General features: G+C 43.8%; 1 protein-coding gene across 1 annotated transcript in view; it reads left to right on the forward strand.

The window, feature by feature from the left end:
• The window catches only part of LOC306706006 (receptor-type tyrosine-protein phosphatase N2-like), a gene marked incomplete at its 5' end in the record, with an annotated part of 170828 nt that extends 150162 nt beyond the window's left edge, over window positions 1-20666 (forward strand). Inside the window, 6 exons of the mRNA XM_079172920.1 lie at window positions 2195-2314; window positions 2967-3133; window positions 9249-9302; window positions 11978-12042; window positions 18719-18792; window positions 20444-20666. Of these exons, the coding sequence (XP_079029046.1) occupies window positions 2195-2314; window positions 2967-3133; window positions 9249-9302; window positions 11978-12042; window positions 18719-18792; window positions 20444-20515 (552 nt within the window). The 3' untranslated portion in view covers window positions 20516-20666. The remainder of the gene's footprint in view (window positions 1-2194; window positions 2315-2966; window positions 3134-9248; window positions 9303-11977; window positions 12043-18718; window positions 18793-20443) is intronic.
• Window positions 20667-22436: the final 1770 nt, after the last annotated feature.

Genomic DNA, 22436 nt, shown 5'->3' on the forward strand with positions numbered 1-22436 from the left:
ATTCTGGCCAGTCACGGCGTATTTGTGTGTCCAGTGAGTAGGATGTGTGTGTGTGTGTGTGTGTGTGTGTGTGTGTGTGTGTGTGTGTGTGTGTGTGTGTGTGTGTGTGTGTGTGTGTCTTCAAAGTAAAGGTCTCCTTGTCAAACATCCCTGCAGCATTCCCAGTCGCTCTGGTTATCATCCAGGCTGGAAAGAAGAGAAATAAATCTCAGGCTCCTGTAGATTCTACTGCTCAGCAGCTGCTCGTCAGCTTGAGTGAAACATAAAAGACAGCTCATTTAAGATGTCCACCCATTAACCATCCATTAGCTGTACCCATTTGTCATTGAGAAGTCGCGGGGGGTGCTGGGTAACGCCCTGGACAGATCGCCAGTTAATCACACGGCTGACACTAAAGACAGACAGCCCTCCATGCTCCAGCATGCAAACGCCACACAGAAGGGACTCAAACACCAGAACCTTCTTTTTAATGTGTGGCGATTTAGTGCTCACCACCCATTTAAAATGTTTTTACCCGCTGCTCAAAAGATCATTAACAGATGTAAAAGAGCTACAGCACATCCTGGATTCACCTCAGGTTCATGAAATAGCCTCTCTGTGCTTCACATGCCTCAGCGCTCAGGCTTCATCCAGGCCTCTCTCGTCGTGTTGTGGCCAAGTCCACGCAGCATTCCCGCGTCTTCGTCAGCCTCCTTAATCAGACGTTATTACACCACATACATCACGTCGCAGAGCGTGTTCCCCATCAGGATTCTGCTGACGTACCAAAGGGACACAAACACACAGTGTCCAGCGTACATAAGTTAATGCACGGACCGGTGTGATTGTAAGCCCCCTAAATCGTATAAAAGAGCACACTGTGCAGTTGACCTTTTTTTTTCCCGGATAAATAACAGTTTAAATTAAATTTGCATTTTAACAAACCCACGAGTTTTAAAGGAGGGAACTTGTCGTCCCAGCACCAGCGAGTTCTCACCCTGTCAGCTAAAGCAAATTAACACCGTTTCTCCAAAAAAAAATAAGAAAAGAAAGTGCACCGTCGTATCTTTAGATCCATGAGACCAATCAGTGAAGCAGAGGGGGCTGAGCGTGTAGCGGCGCAGTAATTAACGACGGTTAACTCTCTGGCAAGGTGTTGCGATGCTGCTGCTGCTGCTGCTGACGGCACATGCGGCCATCTTGATAATCTAACGCGATGATGTGGGAGCGGTATTGTTTTATGGCTTCCATTAACGGCTGGCTGTAACCTCTGATCGTAGTCGAATGGATCTCAAGAGCCCGGCCCACCCTCCGGCTGTGACAATATGAGTACCAGCAGGAAAAAATACGAGCGCGTGCCGAGTCTCACTGCGGAGTGACCCGGTCGGGGGAGGAAACGGCCTCGGCAGCAATTACTTTTTTCGTGCCGCAACGCTTGACTCGCTCGTAGTTTCATACCAAAGTTTGAAACGCAGTAAACAGGTCTTGAAGGGTTTGGTTTTCAAACTGAGATTTCATGTTCACCCCCCCCATCAACAGAAAACGTCTACCCTTCCAAAATGGAACATAGCGCAAACTTTAAACCGATATCCAAGCGAGTGGGTGAGCGAGGACACATATCAGAGTGTTGACAGCTTCGGATGAGAACGGGACTCTTAAGAAATGGCTTTTACATTTAGACAAACTTTTTTTAGGTAAAGAAATAGATAATCTGCACCTTTGAGAAACTGCAATATTTAAGAAAATGATTAATAGTGTAGGTTACTCTGTAAATGAAAGTAAATGAAAAAGCACTGTAATGAAACTTGTGAAAGCTACAATGAAACAGTACTATTTAGTTATAAAAAAAGGTGTCTTGACTGTGTTTTCTCTAGAAAACACAGTCAAGATTTCATTGTTCTCTGATAGAACTACATTCTTGATACAATAGTTATAAAGAGGGAGGATATTGGATATTTTATAGGTAATCTACGATAGATTTATGTTATAGCCAACCATTTTAATTATGCTAATGATGTTAACTTGTTTTTTTTAGAATGACGTTCTAAATACTACACTATATTACTACAATAGTATCGCATAGAAGACACCAAGACCTGTAAGACAACTGAGATTACCTTTGTCAGTAAGAGGCCCTCAAAGAGAGCGAGTCGGGTCAAGATGGTGGCGTTGGTTCCATCTCGAGGCGTTTGCTCAGCGTGTGTTTTGTTTGCAGATGGTGTGGGAGAACGGCTGCGTGGTCATCGTTATGCTGACGCCGCTGGTCGAGAGCGGGGTGAAGCAGTGCTACCACTACTGGCCCGACGAGGGATCCAACCTGTATCACATCTACGAGGTACAGTGACAGAAGAAGTGACTGTTTACGGGGGTAGACCGTTGGTCTTTAGCGCTGTGAAAACATCTGTGTAAAGCTTTTAAGGTAAAAACATAAAGATGTGGCTGCTTCTCCTTTTTAAAGCTCTACATGGCATGTAGGGGGGGGCGCTCTGATTGGATGGTTCTGATGCTCCATATATGTGATGATTGGTCGATACCGGGCACATTTTGCAGACAACATTTTTCCTCTCATGCCTAAAGAAGAAATATAGTAAAAACACGACTTCACTGTGATCAAGTAACAGTTTCTAAAAGCCAGATTTATTCATCTCAAAGGATTATAACACACGGCTTTAACTCACTGAAGAAAATGTGCATTTGCACCAAACTTCTTATGGAGCTCCAAAACACCTAACTGCAATTTTTCAAGATTTTTAAATGTCTAAAATGTCCAGGCTTTTCTTTGTCTCTGTGGACTTTACAGGGTTAATAAAGCGTATAGCGTTGAGTCATGTCCCGAGCCTGAGAGCTATCACTCTAACCTGTATGTCTGAAGGTGTGGCTCTTATTGAGGCACATGCAACAACGTAGTTTTATCTCAACTCAGTGAGCATAAGTGTGATGTCTTGTACATTTCGTACAGAGTTGTGTTAATTGTCGCGTCCTTGCAGGTGAACCTGGTGTCCGAGCACATCTGGTGCGACGACTTCCTGGTTCGTAGTTTCTACCTGAAGAACATGCAGACCAACGAGACGCGAACCGTCACTCAGTTCCACTTCCTGACCTGGCTCAACCAGAACGTCCCGGAGACCAGCCGGACGCTCCTCGACTTCCGCAGGTAGGGAACTCCTTTGAAAAAACAGGAAAAATATTCTAAACTAAGCTAAGACTTCTTGTTTTTTTTTAAGCTTTTTTTGCTCTTATCGCTGCTAACGCATCACGCTGCTAACGCATCACGCTGCTAACGCCGCTGCTCCAACAAACCATGAGCGGTATGAGCTGCTGGTGCAGCAACAAGATTGTGATCCCGCACCGGCTTCCCGTCACATGTGCTGCCAGTTTTGCCACAAAACAAAGCGACCGGCTATTCGAGAGAGGCCTCCACATCCAGAGTGTGCTTGAGACGGTCTACGCCACTCAACATATTGTTCTGTGACTGGCCAAGACGAGGATTCTTCTCTCTTTGTAGTTTCTTTGAACTCCTTGTCATTTGAAGAACATAAAGTACTAAAGCCTGCTTTTAATGTCGATAGTAAACTCACTGAGGTTTTAGAAAGCCTTGAGGAAACTTCTGTAAGTCTTTTTGAAAGAGGCCTTTGGAGAAAAAAACCCCAAAAACTTTGAAAAACGAGATTCATTTCCAAAGCAAGAAAAGCACTTTGTGTGATGTTTTAAAAAAATAAGTATTTTGCTCACTTTGTCTTTGCATTGGTAGAACAAAGCCCAGCCTTTATTCGTAAAGGAATCCACTTATAGATGGACACTAAACATAACATAAGATGTGTGATAGTACCTTCCCCACGATGACGGAGAGTTTTCTAAGTCTCGCCCGATCTGCATCTGGTGAAATGAAAGCCGTCAAGTTCACGAACCGTACGGAGAGTCTCGTGGGTTCGGTTGATCTCCAGCGTACGTCTTGTGATTCCTTGAGTTTCTTCTGTTCGGTCGCTCCTCGTCGAGCACGAAAGTCCATAAAACTGACCAGAAGTGTCCAAACCTGGAGGTCCTGAAATGCACCACAATCATCTTTTGTTCATGCTAGTTGGCGTAGTAGAATGTGGGATGGTTGTGGATGCGGTTTCCTTTAAAACAAAGAAGAAAGTGAAGGAGGTTAAATAGAAGGTCTCTGAGTTATTTGCCTTAATAACTTCCCGCCTCTCACTTCTCCAGGAGTTCTGACTCGTGACCCTGAGATGTGGGCAGAGAAACATCTATATCCCCTCAAACATCCCGGGATGTTTTTCCCAGTTGATAACAGAGTAATTCGGGATGCATTGAGGGAACTCTGCCGGAGTGATCCTTTATCTCCGGCTGCCTTTTTACGGCCGCTCCCCTCCTCCGACCTCTTTTAAACTGATATACTGTATTGCCTATTAGTCGGGAGCCGCCCCGGTTCCCCCCCTTTTTTCTCTGAGTCACTGTGGATTTTCTCGAGCGATAGACCCCAACTGTTTCTTTTTTTTATATATATATATATATATATATATATATATATATATATATAGAGCTCCGGTTGTTGCCGCGCTGCTGGCGCACATCAATTAGGTGAGATATCGAGAGTGAGAGCTTGCGGTTGCGGCTATTATGAAAAAAAGAAGAAGAAGAAGAAGAAAAGGAGGTCTGGTGGGCGTCGCCACCCTCCATCAGTTCGGAGATATTGCCTTTACTCACAGGGCGGCGGGGTCAGAACACAATGAAGAAGGCGCAGAGGGAGATATTTTTCACTTTTATTACCGTGGATATGGAACAATAACATCCTCCCCTCTTCCCTTCTTTTTATTTTTGGTGTTTCCTTTTTTTTTTTAATTTCACCTCGTTGGTTGGAGGAGGCCGGCTGACCTCTTCTGCTGATGTGCTTGGGTCGGCATGTTTCTTTTAACCTCACTCACAACTGACTGACTGAGCCGAAGCATTGCTTGCCCCCCCCCCCCCCTGTCCTCCCCCCTGTTTTACCAGCTAACTAGCGGTTGCCAGTGTCATTTTTGTGATGTTGCAGCTAGTAATATGAGCCCAGTTGCATAGTCACAAAAGTGATCATTGGAGACTGTGACTCTGCAACCACGGGGCCTCAACGACCCCCTCCCTCCTATCCTTATACTCCCCCCCTCCCCCTTTCTTTTCCTTTCCTTCCTCTCTCTCCTCGCTGTGCCCGGTGACCTGAGATGACCTCTTGCCTTTTTGCTTGCTCATGGTTTGCTTGACTGCCTACGATCTCCTCCCCCTTTCTCTCGCCATGCCTCCCTTCCTCTCTTGCTTTTGTCTTCCTCTCACCCGCCCTCTGTCTGTCTCTTCCTCTCTCTCTCTCTCTCTCTCTCTCTCTCTCTCTCTCTCTCTCTCTCTCTCTCTCTCTCTCTTGTGTCCTTCTGTCCGTCCCTCTTAATGTCTTTTGACTCCTGGGAATACATCTGCACTAAGAAAAGGCTCTTCTCTCTGTTTGGATCCACACTTGTCGGGTGTTTTTTTGGCACCTGGAAAAGCTTTTAAAGGCCCGACGAGGTGGTGAGCACGAGAGAGAGAAAGCTCAGCTAAAAGCCCGATAAGCATACGGAAGCATTCTGTCTGTCTGTCACCTCTAACGTTCTCTGAGATCTCTCATTTTAAATGTCAGTATAGCCGAGCATACAATACCAACGTATGCTCATACAACGTTTTCCGAAGAGATCCAGCAGCGAGTGTTAGTTTCCGCTTGCTACATGCATGCATAGTCTAATCAGTTGGGTTTATACAACAAAACCACGTAGTTAGGTTTAGAAAAAGATTGCGCGGACGTCACATCGACTTCTCGTTTTCTTACAGCGGCCTGTTTGTCATGACTTACACGGCACGAGTAAAACACAGTTTTCTGCGATGATTTCACCGTCATATTACGAAGCGTTGACTCCTTGTGTGAAGCATCAATTCCAACACGTCCTCTCACACCTTCTCTTATCAATTTGGCTCATAAGAGCTTCCGTACCTCAACTAGATCTTGCGTCCGTATGAAGGATTTGTCGTTTCATAAATTTGATTTTCCAGTTTTAATTAGTCAAACGCCTCTAAATGAACGTCTTGCTGTAGATTCAGCTTGCATGTTGCAAATTCAGTGAAACCGGCTCCAGGTTTAGGTTTATCTGGTGTGGATCTCTCTTTATCAGTTAGTTTTTTCCCTCTTTGTATCTCTCTCTCTCTCTCTCTCTCTCTCTCTCTCTCTCTCTCTCTCTCTCTCATCCTCACCCTCCGTCTCCCTCTTCATCCACTCCATCTATCGGTTTCTCTCTTTTGTCTCTCTCTCTCTCTCTCTCTCTCTCTGTCTGACTCTTGTTCTCTCCGTCAAGCTTGAATCTCTCTTGCGGGGCGTTTCCTCTGAGTCTCACACACACCCCTCTCTGCACACCCACCGCCGGTTGGTGATTTTCTGCCGGCTGTTTCCATGGTAACATCACTTTTAATTGTCTGCAGCGAGCTCTGACTTTTCAATTTTGGTGTGGTGGAGGATGAACGTGGGCGGAGGTTGTTGTTTTTTTTGTGATGTTCCCACTTGTGTGTTCCTCTCGTGGCCTCAGGAAACAACCTGCTGCCAAAGAAAAAGAAAGAAATTCCTAAAAACACAACATTGTGTTTTTGGTTATAAAAATAGCAGGTTTGTTCTTGGTTCATGTATCAGGACTAGTTGTAGATTATACTTACATGTGTTGAATACGTGTGGTTTCTCCTCATTTAGTGCCAACCTCTGCCACAGCGTCTTCATCCTCTGAATCTGTAATTCTGGATATTTTAGGATTCCGTGCAGAAGCTCATTAGAAAAAAGAGAGAAATGTCCAAAACATTTCATATCTCAGTGTTAATAAATGCATTAAAGAAATGAATGGAACCGCCATTAAATATCTATTTGCATTCTTACACACGGTCAAGTGAGAATTAGGGTCATTTTTTTCATAGACTTCTATACAATTACCCTTCTTTATGCAACCGGAGGAGTCGCCCCCTGATGGCCATTAGAAAGAATGCTGGCTTCACTTTTCTAGACCTTTCAACCACATCTCATGGTCTTCCTCAGTGGAAGGAGCGTGCTCAGTCGTCATTACATGATCTAAGGACTACCTCATTTTTAAAAACACATTTTAAATGTATTAGGTTTTTGAGATATTCTGCCGAAAAATACGTTTAGAAGGATGGTTCAAGCAATGGTTCGCAAATTCTCAACAGGGTGATGCATTATGGATTACCACCACACCACACACACACACACACACACACACACTGTGCCTTTACATAATATGTTCCTGCTGTTATTTGGAGTTAGCACCATGAAATAGAATCAGGAATGGTCTCCAGCTGGGATCAAACTCACGGCTCTCTGCTTCTTGCTCAGAGAGGAGCTGGATGTTTGCGTAGATCCGGCGGCTGCTGTGCATTTTGATGAACAATGTGTGAAAGTTTATACCACAATTCTTTTTTTATTAAAAGGGGACGTTCCATTCTCAACACACACTTTGAGGCAGCGCTCGGCGTCTTTGTGCATGTATGAAAGAAACATGAATGCAAATCCATCTTGTCTGCTGTTGAATATTAACATACAGCGATGGGATGGTTTTCATTCATTCACAAAAACATCTCATGGTGTTTGTGTTGATTGGGTTTCAGCTGTGCGACTTCAAGACCTGTCAAAATAAGACATGAGCGCTGTACGAACAGAGAGCTTTTCTTCATTTCAGGATACAGTTTGGAAGCAAGTTGTTTCCATCAAAAAAAGTTTTTATAAAGGTATAAAAACATTTGAATAAACCACTGAGAGCCGCTGGGACTGATTCTGTTGCTGCACCAAACAAGAAGGAAAATAAAGACAGAAGGCACAAAAAGCCAAAGACCCCACGGTCTTGGTTTCACAATATCACTGTTAAGATTGTAACCATTTATTTTTGTTAATTTCATCCAGGTGGCCAGTTATGATACGCGGTGCATCTTTAAAGAAATGTCCATGCTGTATCTGTCGTGCAATCTTTGGTTCTTATTCTTAATAATTCAGAAATTGATTCACTATTGAAGTTGGGCTGAGAAACAATTTACACTTTGGATGAAAATTGTTAGCCCAGTTGCCAAGAGAAAGTGTTCACATCGTAGGTGTCAGCAGTATCTTGAGTTATTTCACTTACGGCAGGTGGGCAGGAGACCGCTGTTAATGTCCTGTGTAAAACCAAAAGTATACGGTGACGTAACGCGTGTAACATAATGTTATGCTTGTTTCGTAAGAAAGTCAATTAAAGCCGATTTAGGCTAGTTACGTTGTGACGTTACGTTGTTAAGGTTGTGACGCTACTTTGTGACGCTACTTTGTTGCATTGTGGCGTTACATCGTTACGTTGCGTCGTTACACTGCGTCGTTACCCTGCGTCGTTACCCTGCGTCGTTACCCTGCGTCGTTACGCTGCGTCGTTACGCTGCGTCGTTACGCTGCGTCGTTACCCTGCGTCGTTACACTGCATCGTTACCCTGCGTAACTGCAGTATCTTGAGTTATTTCACTTACAGGCAGGTGGGCAGGAGACCGCTGTTAATGTCCTGTGTAAAACCAAAAGTATACGGTGACGTAACGCGTGTAACATAATGTTATGCTTGTTCCGTAAGAAAGTCAATTAAAGCCGATTTAGGCTAGTTACGTTGTGACGTTACGTTGTTAAGGTTGTGACGCTACTTTGTGACGCTACTTTGTTGCATTGTGGCGTTACATCGTTACGTTGCGTCGTTACACTGCGTCGTTACCCTGCGTCGTTACCCTGTGTCGTTACCCTGCGTCGTTACGCTGCGTCGTTACGCTGCGTCGTTACCCTGCGTCGTTACACTGCGTCGTTACCCTGCGTCGTTACGCTGCGTCGTTACGCTGCGTCGTTACCCTGCGTCGTTACGCTGCGTCGTTACCCTGCGTCGTTACCCTGCGTCGTTACCCTGCGTCGTTACGTTGCGTCGTTACGCTGCGTCGTTACCCTGCGTCGTTACCCTGCGTCGTTACCCTGCGTCGTTACCCTGCGTCGTTACGCTGCGTCGTTACGCTGCGTCGTTACGCTACGTAGCGTCGTTGTGCAACTATAACCAACTTAATTTGAATCTGGCAGTCTTAAGGAACATTTTAACAGTGCTACGCATGCTGTTCTTTGTGGTGGTGTTTTCTAAAAGCACAGATACATAATGTACTGACTGTGTGTATTTCTGTGTGATGTTAACACTGAGCTCGTTTTTTCTGTTCTGTGTTTTTTACAGAAAAGTTAACAAGTGCTACCGGGGACGCTCGTGTCCTATCATAGTCCACTGCAGGCAAGTATATTAACAACTACAGCAGTCTGTATTTCTTCTCTTTTCATTTCTTCAAACAGACATATCTTGTCTGGAGATCAACAAACATTTTACATGAGAAATTACCCCCAAAAGTTGTGACTTAATTGGCACAAACTGTCCACGGAGAAGAGAATCTTTGAACTGGAGGCAGTGTGTAGTTTGGTGAGAGCGAGAGAGGGTTTAAATAGACGTAAGCAGGGTTGCAGCTGTGTGTTTTTTGTGTGGAAACATCCCGCAATGATTGAATTTAGAGAGACAAAATAACTTCCATAACAGACAGCGGTTATGTCTGCCTGCTCGCTCCTCCACTAAGTGATCTATTATTTAATATGGTGTAACGGCTCTTCCAGGATCATGAAATCGTACCTTTTTCTCGACTAAATTGCTTCACCAGAGTACGAAACCTGTCTTTATGGAGCAGCTGGATCATCCTGAGCATTCTGACGAGAAGACAGAACATGTTTAGAAACATAGTGAGACTTTAGAGGTTACTGGAATAGAACCAACACACACACACACACACACTGAATCCTCCCACCATCCTCCCTCTTCCCGTGTTACCTGTGAAGAGTCTTGAGCTTTGGGAACAACATGAATTCCTCACTCGAGGTTCATCGTCCACGCACAAGTCTTCGTCTCAATCCGCGCTGCTCAGTCCAATCATCTGTTTCCGTTGACTTGGCGTGCAGCCGTGCCACATGTTATTTACAGAGTATTCCAACAAGTCATTCGGATTGTTGCAAACTCATTCTGAAACCCAACCGGCCGATCTGATGTCCACAGACAGCAGAGTGTCTTTGGCTTTCTGTCGATTTCTTTTTTAAACATTTCTGTCTCTTCAAAAAATCTCTTTCTGCCTCTCATTTTAAATAGAGGGAGAGAAGGCAGCAGACATCTTGACGTGTTTACTCACAGCCCTCAGGCTTCACACACACACACACACACATATCACATATCTTTGATCGCCTTGTAATGATGCTGGCGAGGTGCAGCGATACGACAGATCTAATCACGCTGTAATAACCTGTACGACACACACACACACACACACACACATACACACACACGGACACACACAAACTACCTGAGATCAGACTGATAGTATCTGTATAGAACACACACACACACCCACACACCCACACACACACTCTGATCCAGCGCTGGTGCTGCTCAATTACTGCCACCGGGTTTGTTGGAATATACAGCTGTTTGTGTGTGTGTGTGTGTGTGTGTGTGTGGGCTTGCAGAAAATAACCACGGCCCTAGTGAAAATGAAATATTCAGGAAGTATGGATGCATGCCAGCTACCACACACACACACACACACACACACACACACACACTCACTTGAGTTTGCTGGATTACACAGCAGCCCATGAAATCGAATGGTCGGGGTGCAGACATCAATTTTCTACACTTGAAATAAATCTAGAATGCAAAATATTCCCTTTTTGTGCGATCAATTCGCACGTCAATATATTTTTATCAGACTCTTGTTCACGTTGTGCGTAACGAGTTGAGTTATTATTTGTAAAACAAAAGCCCACCCGACACGAAAAAAAGCTAAATACCAGTCTGTAAATGTTATATGTGTAGGGCTTTTATTGTGAAAGGTAAGCTTAAGGGGTAATAAAGTTGCCGCCTTGGTTTGGACTCCAGAGCCTCCGTGTAGTTGGAACTCAACCCGTTTTATTTGCGGTGCAAAAAACATAATGTTGCTTTTTCGCTGCATAATATTCAGGTTCCGTGTGACGGCGCTCATGACAAAAACTACAGTTTAAAAAAAAACAAAGCCCGTGAAGGCGTAAAGGCCTTAATAAGGTTGTTATGCACTGAAAGCTGGTATTGCTTTTTGTCATTCCTTATTTTTAGAACAGAAGAACACGCGTCTGCATCCGTGTCAAATTAAACAGAAATGTAGCGTTGCTGCTAAACAGGTTTATATGTTGATGTTAATTCCTGACCCAAATAAAAAGCAGCTTCTGCCTTTCTGCTCCACAATGTTTCGCCTTTGAAGTCCTTTATCCCCCTTGAAATAGCATTAAGAGACTCATAAACCTCGACGTGCTCACCTGCTGAACACTGGAGTCGGGATGCGTCTGTCTCCACAAATAAAACCCCAGCGACATGAATAACGTGGAGGACAACAAACGAGTGCTGTTGTTACAGTAAATGTGTGGGTGGGTGTGTTATTCAGATGTAATGACTTCCCAGAAATGATGCCAAGTTTTTCTAAACTAAAGATTTTAGTCTTTAGGAAGATTATGGGAATAAATCTGAAAGTGTGACCGTCGGTCTGATGGCGTCAGAATGAACAGCAGCTGTTTCTGCTGCTTCAAGTCTCAACATTTCATCCAATAAAAACGCGATACGTCGACATAACAACGGACGATCCAGAAGGTTTTCACTCTCATGTTGCTTTTTTTGCGACCTTTCTTTTGAAAATCCCAATTTGTGTAACCAAAATCTTTATGATCATGAAAAGAAAGAAATGAACGATAAAAAGCTGCTTTGTGTAAAATAAGAATGTAACACATTAACCGATGACAAGTAATAATCTGACAATAATCTCTCTCTCTCTCTCTCTCTCTCTCTCTCTCTCTCTCTCTCTCTCCTCCCACCTCCATTCTGTGTCTTGGTCTCTCGCCCACCAGTGATGGTGCAGGAAGAAGTGGGACCTACGTCCTGATCGACATGGTCCTCAACAAGATGGCTAAAGGTGGGTGTTGTGTTGTGTTTTCAGTTTTGTTCCTCTGTCCGAATTTCTGCAAATTCAGTGTCGTTATCTCAGTCGATGCGTCTTTAGCGCGTTGCTGTTAAAACACAATGAAACTCTAAAAAGTACGAACTGAAAAGAAAGAAGACGTGTGAGGCCACCGCCGCGACGAGGGAAAGAGAGATGAAGGAAGGGAAGGAGTTGACCTTGAACACGTTATCTGAAGCGTCAGCGGGACTCGTTGTGAGAGCGTGATAATTAGAGCGTGATGTCATAAACAGTGTGGTGATTATGAAGGGGGCTGAATATTTCATGGGGCAGCGGCGGCGGTTTGTGACGTTAAAGTAAAGTGCTTTATTTTTTGGGGGGGAACGAGTGACTTTAATGTGATTCGTTCCGTTTTTTAAAGCTTGAGCTTGTGCTCACATTTACAGGCAACTCTTCCTTAGTGACACTGTGTGTGTGTTCAAATTCTTCTCACGTCTCTGTGCCTGAAGAAAAACCTAGAAACCTGTCCGACCGGCTCAGTCCCTCCGATTGCAGGGTTCCACGCTGCAGGAGCTTCTGTGTGGTGGATCTGTTCCTATTCAGCCAGTCGCTCGTGTTACACGTCATGTTAATAGCTCATGTTATACATCATGTTACACGTCATGTTAATAGCTCATGTTATACATCATGTTACACGTCATGTTAATAGCTCATGTTATACATCGTGTTACACGTCATGTTAATAGCTCATGTTATACATCATGTTATACGTCATGTTAATAGCTCATGTTATACATCGTGTTACACGTCATGTTAATAGCTCATGTTATACATCATGTTATACGTCATGTTAATAGCTCATGTTATACATCGTGTTATACGTCATGTTAATAGCTCATGTTATACATCATGTTATACGTCATGTTAATAGCTCATGTTATACATCGTGTTACACGTCATGTTAATAGCTCATGTTATACATCATGTTATACGTCATGTTAATAGCTCATGTTATACATCATGTTACACGTCATGTTAATAGCTCATGTTATACATCGTGTTACACGTCATGTTAATAGCTCATGTTATACATCGTGTTATACGTCATGTTAATAGCTCATGTTATACATCATGTTACACGTCATGTTAATAGCTCATGTTATACATCATGTTACACGTCATGTTAATAGCTCATGTTATACATCGTGTTACACGTCATGTTAATAGCTCATGTTATACATCGTGTTATACGTTATGTTAATAGCTCATGTTATACATCGTGTTATACGTCATGTTAATAGCTCATGTTATACATCGTGTTATACGTCATGTTAATAGCTCATGTTATACATCGTGTTATACGTCATGTTAATAGCTCATGTTATACATCATGTTACACGTCATGTTAATAGCTCATGTTATACATCATGTTACACGTCATGTTAATAGCTCATGTTCATGAACAAAGGTGACGTCATTAATCCACTAAAGTGAAATGCTTTTAGAAAAGTTTCACTTCTGCTGTTGTTTCTAAATTCTTAGTAAAGATGGAATCTGATGTCCTAACTCACAGCGGTCCTTCACAGATGTTAAATGTGTGTGTGTGTGTGTGTGTGTGTCCGCATATCTTTTTGTTTCTTTGTGTGTGTGTATGTGTGTGTGTGTGTGTGTGTGTGTGTGTGTGTGTGTGTGTGTGTGTCCCACGGTGGTGGTGCTGCTGCTGTAGCAGAACGAGCTCCTGGGTCTTTTAATTCCAGATCAAAGGGTCAGTCGGGCATTGAGGGCCCCTTCTCAGCACCCAGGGGCCGGGGGAGAGAAGGGCGGGGCTGGGTGGGAGTTGGTGGATGTGTGTGTGTGCTTGTATATGTGTGTGTGTGTGTGTGTGTGTGTCCTGAATCCCAAATTTACTCAAACAGAAAAGTTCTCACCATCCATTTTTTTTTTGTTGCCATCCAGCTCAGTTCCAAAACTCATCTGTCATCTGAACAAACGTTCGTTATCAAGTTTATGACGTCTAACGTCTTTCTATTTTATTTTACAGCAACAAAATCATTTATTTTTAATAATAAACTACTGGAGCCACAAAAGGCCCCCGAGTATCACCCTGACTCAGTTCTTTGTCTTCACATTGTGACGGATCTTTTATGTTTGGTAACTCAACAGCCAAAAAATGGGATTCTTCTCTTGGATTTTGGCTTTTTGCAGGAAGATAAACACACGATTACTCACTGATCTAAAGGAGGACGAGTGTTCTAGTGAGGACGTTTACTGACCTATTCTATATCGCAGAACAAATGGTTAAAATCTCTTCCGCTTGTGTTGACTTCCAGACGAGGAAACAGGAAGTGCAAATAATGCTGAGTCATTTCCAGGTTATAGGATCGGTTCCTGCAGCGCTCTATGAATAAACAGATTGAGTCTCTTTGTCAGTGAGACGTAAAGGAACCAGAGATCAGGATGTGAGCGAAGGTTTATTGTGAGCATCAAAGGCCTCGACGGGAAATCTCTGCTCGGAGAACGCAGCGTCCATGTTTGACAGAAACCTCTTTGACAGCTCGCTCCGTTCTTTTCTAGTTTAATAGTCTAATTGTCTTTTGAAGAGGCTTCTTCGTGAACCCGAGGCGTCGTGGAATCGGCTGAAGCTCACAGGAACACGTAGTCCTGCTGGTGAACACATGAAAATCCCCCAAAAAAAGATTCAGGAGACGATATTGAGTCTGTACTTCGTACATATTTGAGCTAAACATACTTTACTTGTCAGATACGTATTAATTCTACTCGTCTAAAGGGAAATGTTGTACTTTTTGCTTCCGACAGCGATAGTTTAGGTACTTTGTTTATAAAAAATCATATGAACGCCTTCGAAGTGTAGAAATACCAACAACAGTGTGTTTTCTTTTTTGCATTTTGCTCGTTCCAGCTGTTAAATGACGCGCTCACCTTGATCTCTATCAAAAAGTTTAATTTATGCAAAAATAATATCAACCAATCGCTATTAATATTGTTTTTAGCAGTAAAGGAAGTTGGGTTCTAATGTAAATCTATAACTCAGCGTATGTTTTGTGTGTCTTTATGGTTGTTTTATGGGTTTTTTCAGTTACTTTGTGTGTTTTTGGTTATTTTGCGTACCTTTGTTGTCATAATCTGTCTCTTTTTGGTCACATTGTGTCTCTTTTTGGTCATTTTGTGTCTCGTTGTGGTCATTTTGTGTCTCGTTGTGGTAATTTTGCGTCTCGTTGTGGTCATTTTGCGTCTCGTTGTGGTAATTTTGTGTCTCGTTGTGGTCATTTTGCGTCTCTTTGTGGTCATTTTGTGTCTCGTGGTCATTTTGTGTCTCTTTGTGGGTTTTTTACAATAGAAACTGGACGGGTTCGGGGGCCCCTGGGCCAGAGTTCCTGCCGGGACCCATTAGGCCCGTTCAGTAATCGGGTAACATCAACAGGGTTGTTCCTCTCATACTGAAGCTCCTCCACAGCTCTCATGGGCTCAGTTTTACTCCAAACCATGAATACATCTTCTTCTGGTTAAAAATACAGGTCGGCATCTAGTGATTAGCACAAAAAAAAGTCCTCAACTTGTGTTTATCTCATGTAGCATCACACCTCTGTGAGCAACGAAGCTCCATCAGATTTCTCAGCGCTGCACCGCCCGCATTTGGGAGGTTTTTTGTCTGTCCTGAGAAGCTAGAGGCCCCCAGGTTTGCAGGCTCCCTCCATCCTGATCAAAGACACTTTCCTCCTCCTCCTCCTCCTCCTCCTCCTCCTCCTCCTCCTCTCAGACATCCCTCCCCCATTCTCTCTCTCTCTCTCACTCTTTTGCTCCCAATGAATGAATTGTGAATTCGTCCCAGAATGATGTCGGTGTTTCCAGGAGGTGGAGGAGGTGTTGCTGGTTCTCACGTTTTGAAATCCCTTCTTCTTCTTCTTCTTCTTCTTCTTTTTTTCCAAAAGGCTCCCTCATTCCCCTCTTCTCTTTCTCTCACCCCCCCCCTCCCCCTCCCCCCCTCACACCTCCACCACCCGCCACTCTTCCCTTCATCTTAAGAATCGAGTGAAACCCATCGAGTGCCGGAGAGCTTTTCAGCATCTCTGTGTTTCTTTTCGCTCTTTATTTTTTTTTTCCCAGGTCCAGCTTGTGCGCTCTGTCCTCGGCTTCAGTTTTTTTGCGGCCTCCTCAAGGGTCTTTCTTTTACTTTCCTCCTTCTCCTCTTCTATAGCCCCCCCCCCCCCCCCCCCCTCCTCCTCCTCGGTCCTCCTCCTCGACCTCCGCCCTGAAGCGAGGGTCTTACAGAGAAGGGAAGTTAAGAACGAGGGGTTTTTAAACCGCTCCTCGCCATCTTCTTCAAGGGAGAGTTTTGAAAAGAGGGAAAGAATTTTTTTTTAATACCGTCCATTTTGAGGTTTATCAGAACCTGCACAATACCCCTCGGCTTGTTGAAAGCCCCCCCCCTCCCCCCCGCCCCCCGAAAAAGCTAAACTAAAGCAGTGCGTAGCGTGTTGCAGCTTTTCTGGCTAGAAGGGAGTCTTTTGTGTTGTAAAAAGACTCACAAAAAAAAACGGCTCACAAAACCTGTGAAACAGAATAATAAAGTGGTGTGAATGAGCAGCTCTCCCACCATTCATCCTCCTCCTCACGCAGCCACCAATAAGAACTGTAACGATGTGTCACTACGACAAAGAAGCAAAGAGGAATCTCTTTTGTTTCCTCAGGATTTGGGTAGAGGAGGAGGAGAGACAACAAATTAAATGTGTTTTTCTTTCTCTTGTTTTTTGTGAATGTTGTTCCTCCCCCCCCCCCCTCTCTCTCTCTCTCTCTCTCTCTCTCTCTCTCTCTCTCGTCTCTTTTCTCTCCAAGTCTTCATCTCTTTCCTCTTTCAGATGTCTTCTTTCCCTTTAACATCTATTTCTTTCCCTTCTGTCCTTTCGAATGGTCTTTCTCTTCTTATTTTGCATCCTCTGCTCCTCTTAAACGAGTGGTCGTGCGCCTTAGTTCTGCTCCTGTGAGATGACGTGAGGCCATTAAAAGAAATCCACATTAATATATTTAAATAGCATTATGTTTCATTGACCTCACATTCTGAAAAGCATCAGGATGTGTTTCTAACCTTCCTTTTATCACCGTTTCACTCCTTACAGTCCGACACCTTATTATATGAAAGACAAACAGACTCAATGACAATTTATCAGCCAACAAAAAAACTCTAACAGCGGAAATACAGCTGAACAATGTTGTGTGCATGTTGTGTGAAACATTTAATGCTTGCTTTGGATCTAAGTATCCTAAAATATTGACGTAATCATCACATTTATATCTGCCAGCATGTAAACCAATACAAGTATATATGATGTTGATGAATGAATGCTGTAAACAAAACATCGATGGATGAACTGTCGGTTATTGACACTAAAACAGTAGACTTGAGACCTGAACCAGAGTCCGGCTTCACTGGAATTTCACGACAGACTTGAAAACATAAACGTCTTAAGGTTTGGTCAAATCTTGAAATGGTGGAAAATGTCAAACAGACTGCAACACACCCGGAATATTGTAGAAAAACATTTTGGAAAGAAAATAACCTGCATTCTCTCTAGTGTCCACCAGGGGGCGACTCCTCTGGTTGTATAGAAGTCTATGAGAAAATGACTCTACTTCTCTCTTGATTTATTACCTCAGTAAACATTGTAAACATGAGTTTATGGTCTCAATCTCTAGTTTCAAGTCTTCTTCAATACAGCATGATGTTCATTTAGTAAATGATGGTCCATTTAGAGTCAAACAGACCATAAAGCAGGGGATGCTTTAGGGGCGGGGCTTACTGTGATTGACAGGTCTCTACCACGCCGTTGTCCGTGTTTTCGTCTTACAACATTAACCCTTTCACTGTGTGTTTTCATCTTCACGAAAGTTAATTGTAAAATTTTTGGTCACTTAAAAATGTCGTAAAAAACCAAGATGGCGTCAGCTAAAAATACAGAATTTAAGGCTATAAAACCGTAGTCCACAAACCAATGGTATGACGTCACGGTGACTGCGTCCACTTCTTATATACAGACTGTAATGTAATTCATTTATCCTAATACACTTCAGATGCACGTGTTTGTCTCTAAAAGGGTTTTAATCTGTTTGTCACATATCACAATGATGATGATGATGATCAGACGTCAGCTGTGGGACGTCCTGCCAGTCTGGCACGCCGACAGGCTGACTGGCAACTAAACTGAGACCAACACACACACACACACAAACACAACATGTCAGAGTTTGGCAGGGGCTGACAGAGCTCCGGTGGGCAACCTTCACGAGCTCAAAGGCTACAGGACGAGGATCGGCTCAGTGTCCTTTAGAAACAAACCCAACGGACATGTGCTCCTGTGATTTCACTCAGAGTCCCCTCCAACAGTTCACTTCCCTCTTTATCTTGTTTCTTTCATCCCGACTACAAAACACCACCATCTCGCTGTGTGTGTGTGTGTGTGTGTGTGTGTGTGTGTGTGGGCGTGCAAAAGAGGATGAATGTAATCGCCTCTTGCCGCTCTGAAGGGAGTTGGGTATAAAAACAGCAGATTGACAGATGTTAGCTGGATTATCGTGGTGAAAGCTTTGAACACAATCCGACAACATTTCTTATATCCGTGTGTGTTTCTGTTTTTGTGTGTGTGTGTGTGTGTGTGTGTGTGTGTGTGTGTGACAGGTGCCAAGGAGATTGATATTGCAGCGACTCTGGAACATCTGCGGGATCAGAGGCCGGGAATGGTTCAGACCAAGGTAACACACACACACACACACACACACACACGGATCTGAACAGAAAGGAGTTTGTGGGCGGGAGGCCGATTTATGATACACTGCAAAAAACAACTTATTTAATAAAACAATTTGTAACATTTACATTTCAAACATCTTGCGAGTCACAGTCCTCAAACTGATGTGATAGCAGAGCTCAGAAATCTGTCTGTTCGTTTTAAAACAGAATTATACAAAAATAAAAATAAAACTAAAGATGAACTTATTGTTTAGAAGCGTCTGTGGTAGTGATTTCACACGTAGCCCATAAAGTGTACGATCGAGGATCTCTGGACGTTGAACTTCATCGGACTCGTTAAAAAGGCGTTAAAGAGGCTTATTGGAGGTGTTTATGCTAAGCTAAGCTAAGCTAAGCTAAGCTAAGCTGTCGCGCCACAGTGCACATAAATAACTCTGTGACATCACTCTGTTATAAACAATATTACACAACAGTGCTTCTCAATGTTAATGTATTACCCGTCTGTGACATCATGTTTTTGCTGTTATGGGATGGATTCATTGCACTAGGTGTAATCTCGACCTGCGTTCATCTGGAACAGCTGAGAGCCGATCGTACTCGTCTCTGCGTCTCTTAGTTTGAGGGATCGGCTCCACGACGTCATTCGTCGCTGAGAGTTCATAAAGTAAATCACGCCTCCACATAAGCTTCACTTTATCCCAACGTCTGACGTCGGCTGGTTTTCTTCGTGCCCCGTTGTGAGATTGAGAGTTTATTTTGGGGGGTGAGGGGCGGGGGGTGAGGGGGGGTGGGCTCAGTCCGCCGCATCACGCAAGATCAATCGATTTCTGGAAGGTAATTGAACGGGGATTATAGTCGGGTCTGCTCCGATCACAGAGGGATATGTGTAGAATTCAAATGGAGGTGATGATCCGTGCTGAACGCTGCTCCCAGGGTTTCACTACCACACGTCCTGAAGCAGCCTTCACAGTTAGACAAGATTTTTTGAAATGGAAATAGAGTTCCATGGAGGTTTTCTTGGTTTGATATTCCCGCTGATACAGTATTGAATGGACAGACACGTACTGTAAATCACACATCCTCAGAGCTTTGCTGCAAAAAAAACCAAGAGTCATTCTTTGGTCTGGAAGCTTCAATTACCGGCTGATCTGTGAACATAATTAGGAAAGGAAAGCCGAGGTGTGTGTGTGTGTGTGTGAGACATCGGTGGTATCGATCCAGGCTTTATTAAACCATGAATCCTCAGCAAAGGGATCGCCGTGCTCCTCGCACATTGATTCCCCTCGTGGTCACGAGTCCCGGCCTCAGCGCTCGGATTTCATTTCCTCGATGTTTGATGAGGGAAGACGTCGTTTGAGCCTTTTATCTTCCTCTTCCTGCAACGATGCGGTAAAAAAGTGTTCCAAACGTGACTCAATATGACTTCTAAATAGTTCAAAATGAAGGTTTCAAAGTGGCAAGTTGCTCGGTTTAGCACGATCAACTGTAAACCAGAATATAGATTCAGATAAGAAAGCCGGTGTCTTGACTGCTCGTGTGACTGAAATCAACCTTGTGACTAACCCGCTCTGCTTTCCAGACTTTAGTTCTCACGCGTGTGTCTCACTGCGTTCCCTTCCTCTCTTATCTTCCTTGTTCTTCGTCTTCCTGCAGGATCAATTCGAGTTTGCGTTGACGGCCGTGGCGGAGGAGGTGAACGCCATTCTGAAAGCTCTTCCGCAGTAGGAGCGGCAGCGCCTCCTTCTGATGGACCCCCTTCCTCCTCTTCTTCTTCTTCTGCCGCCTCACTTAGAGGACCGTCCTTCATCATTTTCCTTCCTCCATCCCCCCCGCCTCTGTTCGCCTCCTTGTTTCCGTCTCCTCTTCGTCCTCCCTCGTTACGTCTCTCTTCTCTTCCGTCTCGTCCTTCCTCTCCTCAGCTCTTCTCCTCCTTTCACGTCGTGTCGTCGTTGCTTCTCCTCTATAACTTTACTCACCCTGTCCTTCTTTTATTTCCTCCTGTCCTCTCCCTTCATTCCCTCTTGTCTCCTCTCCTCTTACCTCCTTCTTTTCCTTTCTCCTCCTCTCCATCCATTGTGTTTTCGGCAAACCGTTGAGCCGATCCTGTACATAGATCTTCCTTCTATTGTAACGACCCATGCAGCCCGTTTTCCAAAGTGACATTTAAAAAACACATTTTCATAGATTGATAAAAAACGTTGTTTTTCTGTAGTATATTTATCATAGTTTCTGTTTGTTATGAGTGTCTGTATCACTGTTTGTGTCTGATCTTTAGAGCCATGCTTTCTGAGATGTTAGCTGCAACTCGTCCATTTCTTTTTCTCAAGAGTCGCTGATTAAAAACTGCTAAATTTGTGGCAAATCTATTAAACATCTGCACATTTTCCACTTATTGTGAGAGCGAAAAAACACACACACACGCCGGTACCGGATGTGAGGTGAAATAACATGGATATATATATATATTTATTTTTATTCCAGGAGAAGCAATATTGTGTTTCTTCAGCCCGAATGCTTCTCTCTCGTGGACGAGCGGTGAGCGTTGGCTCATCGGTGAAGTTGCACTCGTGTCTGCCTCGATGAAAACGCAGCAGACGGACTCGTAAACGTGGAAACCAGGCTGGTGTGTTTTAAATACGGCCTCATTCCAGCGGACTGACCTGTGGACTAAAGGTCGGCTGTGCTGTTACCTTCACGCCAGAGGTTTGTGTCAACAAGACATCATCGATCTGATCGCTGGAATGAAGCCGTTATAAAATGCAGTGTTTCCGACCGGTCGGTCCTCTCGCGGTAGAAGACGAGAGTCTTGCTTCTGATCAGCAGTTCTTCTTCTCTGTAGCATTAATGGATGATTTGTACATGTACAGTAGCTGAACCTGTATTGCATTTAAAACTAGTTTTGCGGTGACACTCGTCAGCTGGTTTTCCCAAAAGCATCTTTGTTCTGTTTGTAAATAAAAAGGAACGTGATTGTTTTTGCATGTTTCAGCCCATTTACTTCAAACCGCTCGTACTTTAAAACCGCCGCTAACCGAATCCTCCTCGTGTCTCTCACTTCTTTGAACGTACAATGTTTCACCCATAATCCAGGCAGCCGTTCATCTCATTCATAAATGTCAAGGATACAAATCTATTTGTAGATTAATAATTTAAACTCTAATTATATGTAGAAGGTTTAAAGAGTCATATTGTATGGAAATGAATGGAAACCAATGGCTGCCGAGAAAGCCGACAACATTAATTAAAAATATACAAACACCCGCGTGGTGCTTTAAGATGCGATCACTACCGTCTCCATCCATCGCTGCTTTTATTTTAGGTTCGCTCCGTTAACGGCCTCCATGAGCTTGTAAACAAAAGTCCCGTCGTCCATGCGTCGCCTGTATGTCGCACAGTTCTAGTAACCTTTCCAACGCGAGCATCAACCCAGAGATCACTTAGTTTTTCTTCGCTTTCCAAACACGGAAGGTCTCCCTGGGTGTTGGGCAAAGAGATGGTTTTTACCCACAATCCCCTGCGCGTGCGGGCCAAGAGAACTATTACTACTCATGAAAGCATTAGGTTTAGTGAAATCTAGTGAAATGAACAGAGCTCAACATTGAACTGAGCTAAACACTCCTCACCTGCCGGGCGGTGAACACATCCA

The sequence above is a fragment of the Pholis gunnellus genome, assembly GCF_910591455.1.
Source record: "Pholis gunnellus genome assembly, chromosome: 14".
In the NCBI taxonomy this organism is placed as follows: domain Eukaryota; kingdom Metazoa; phylum Chordata; class Actinopteri; order Perciformes; family Pholidae; genus Pholis; species Pholis gunnellus.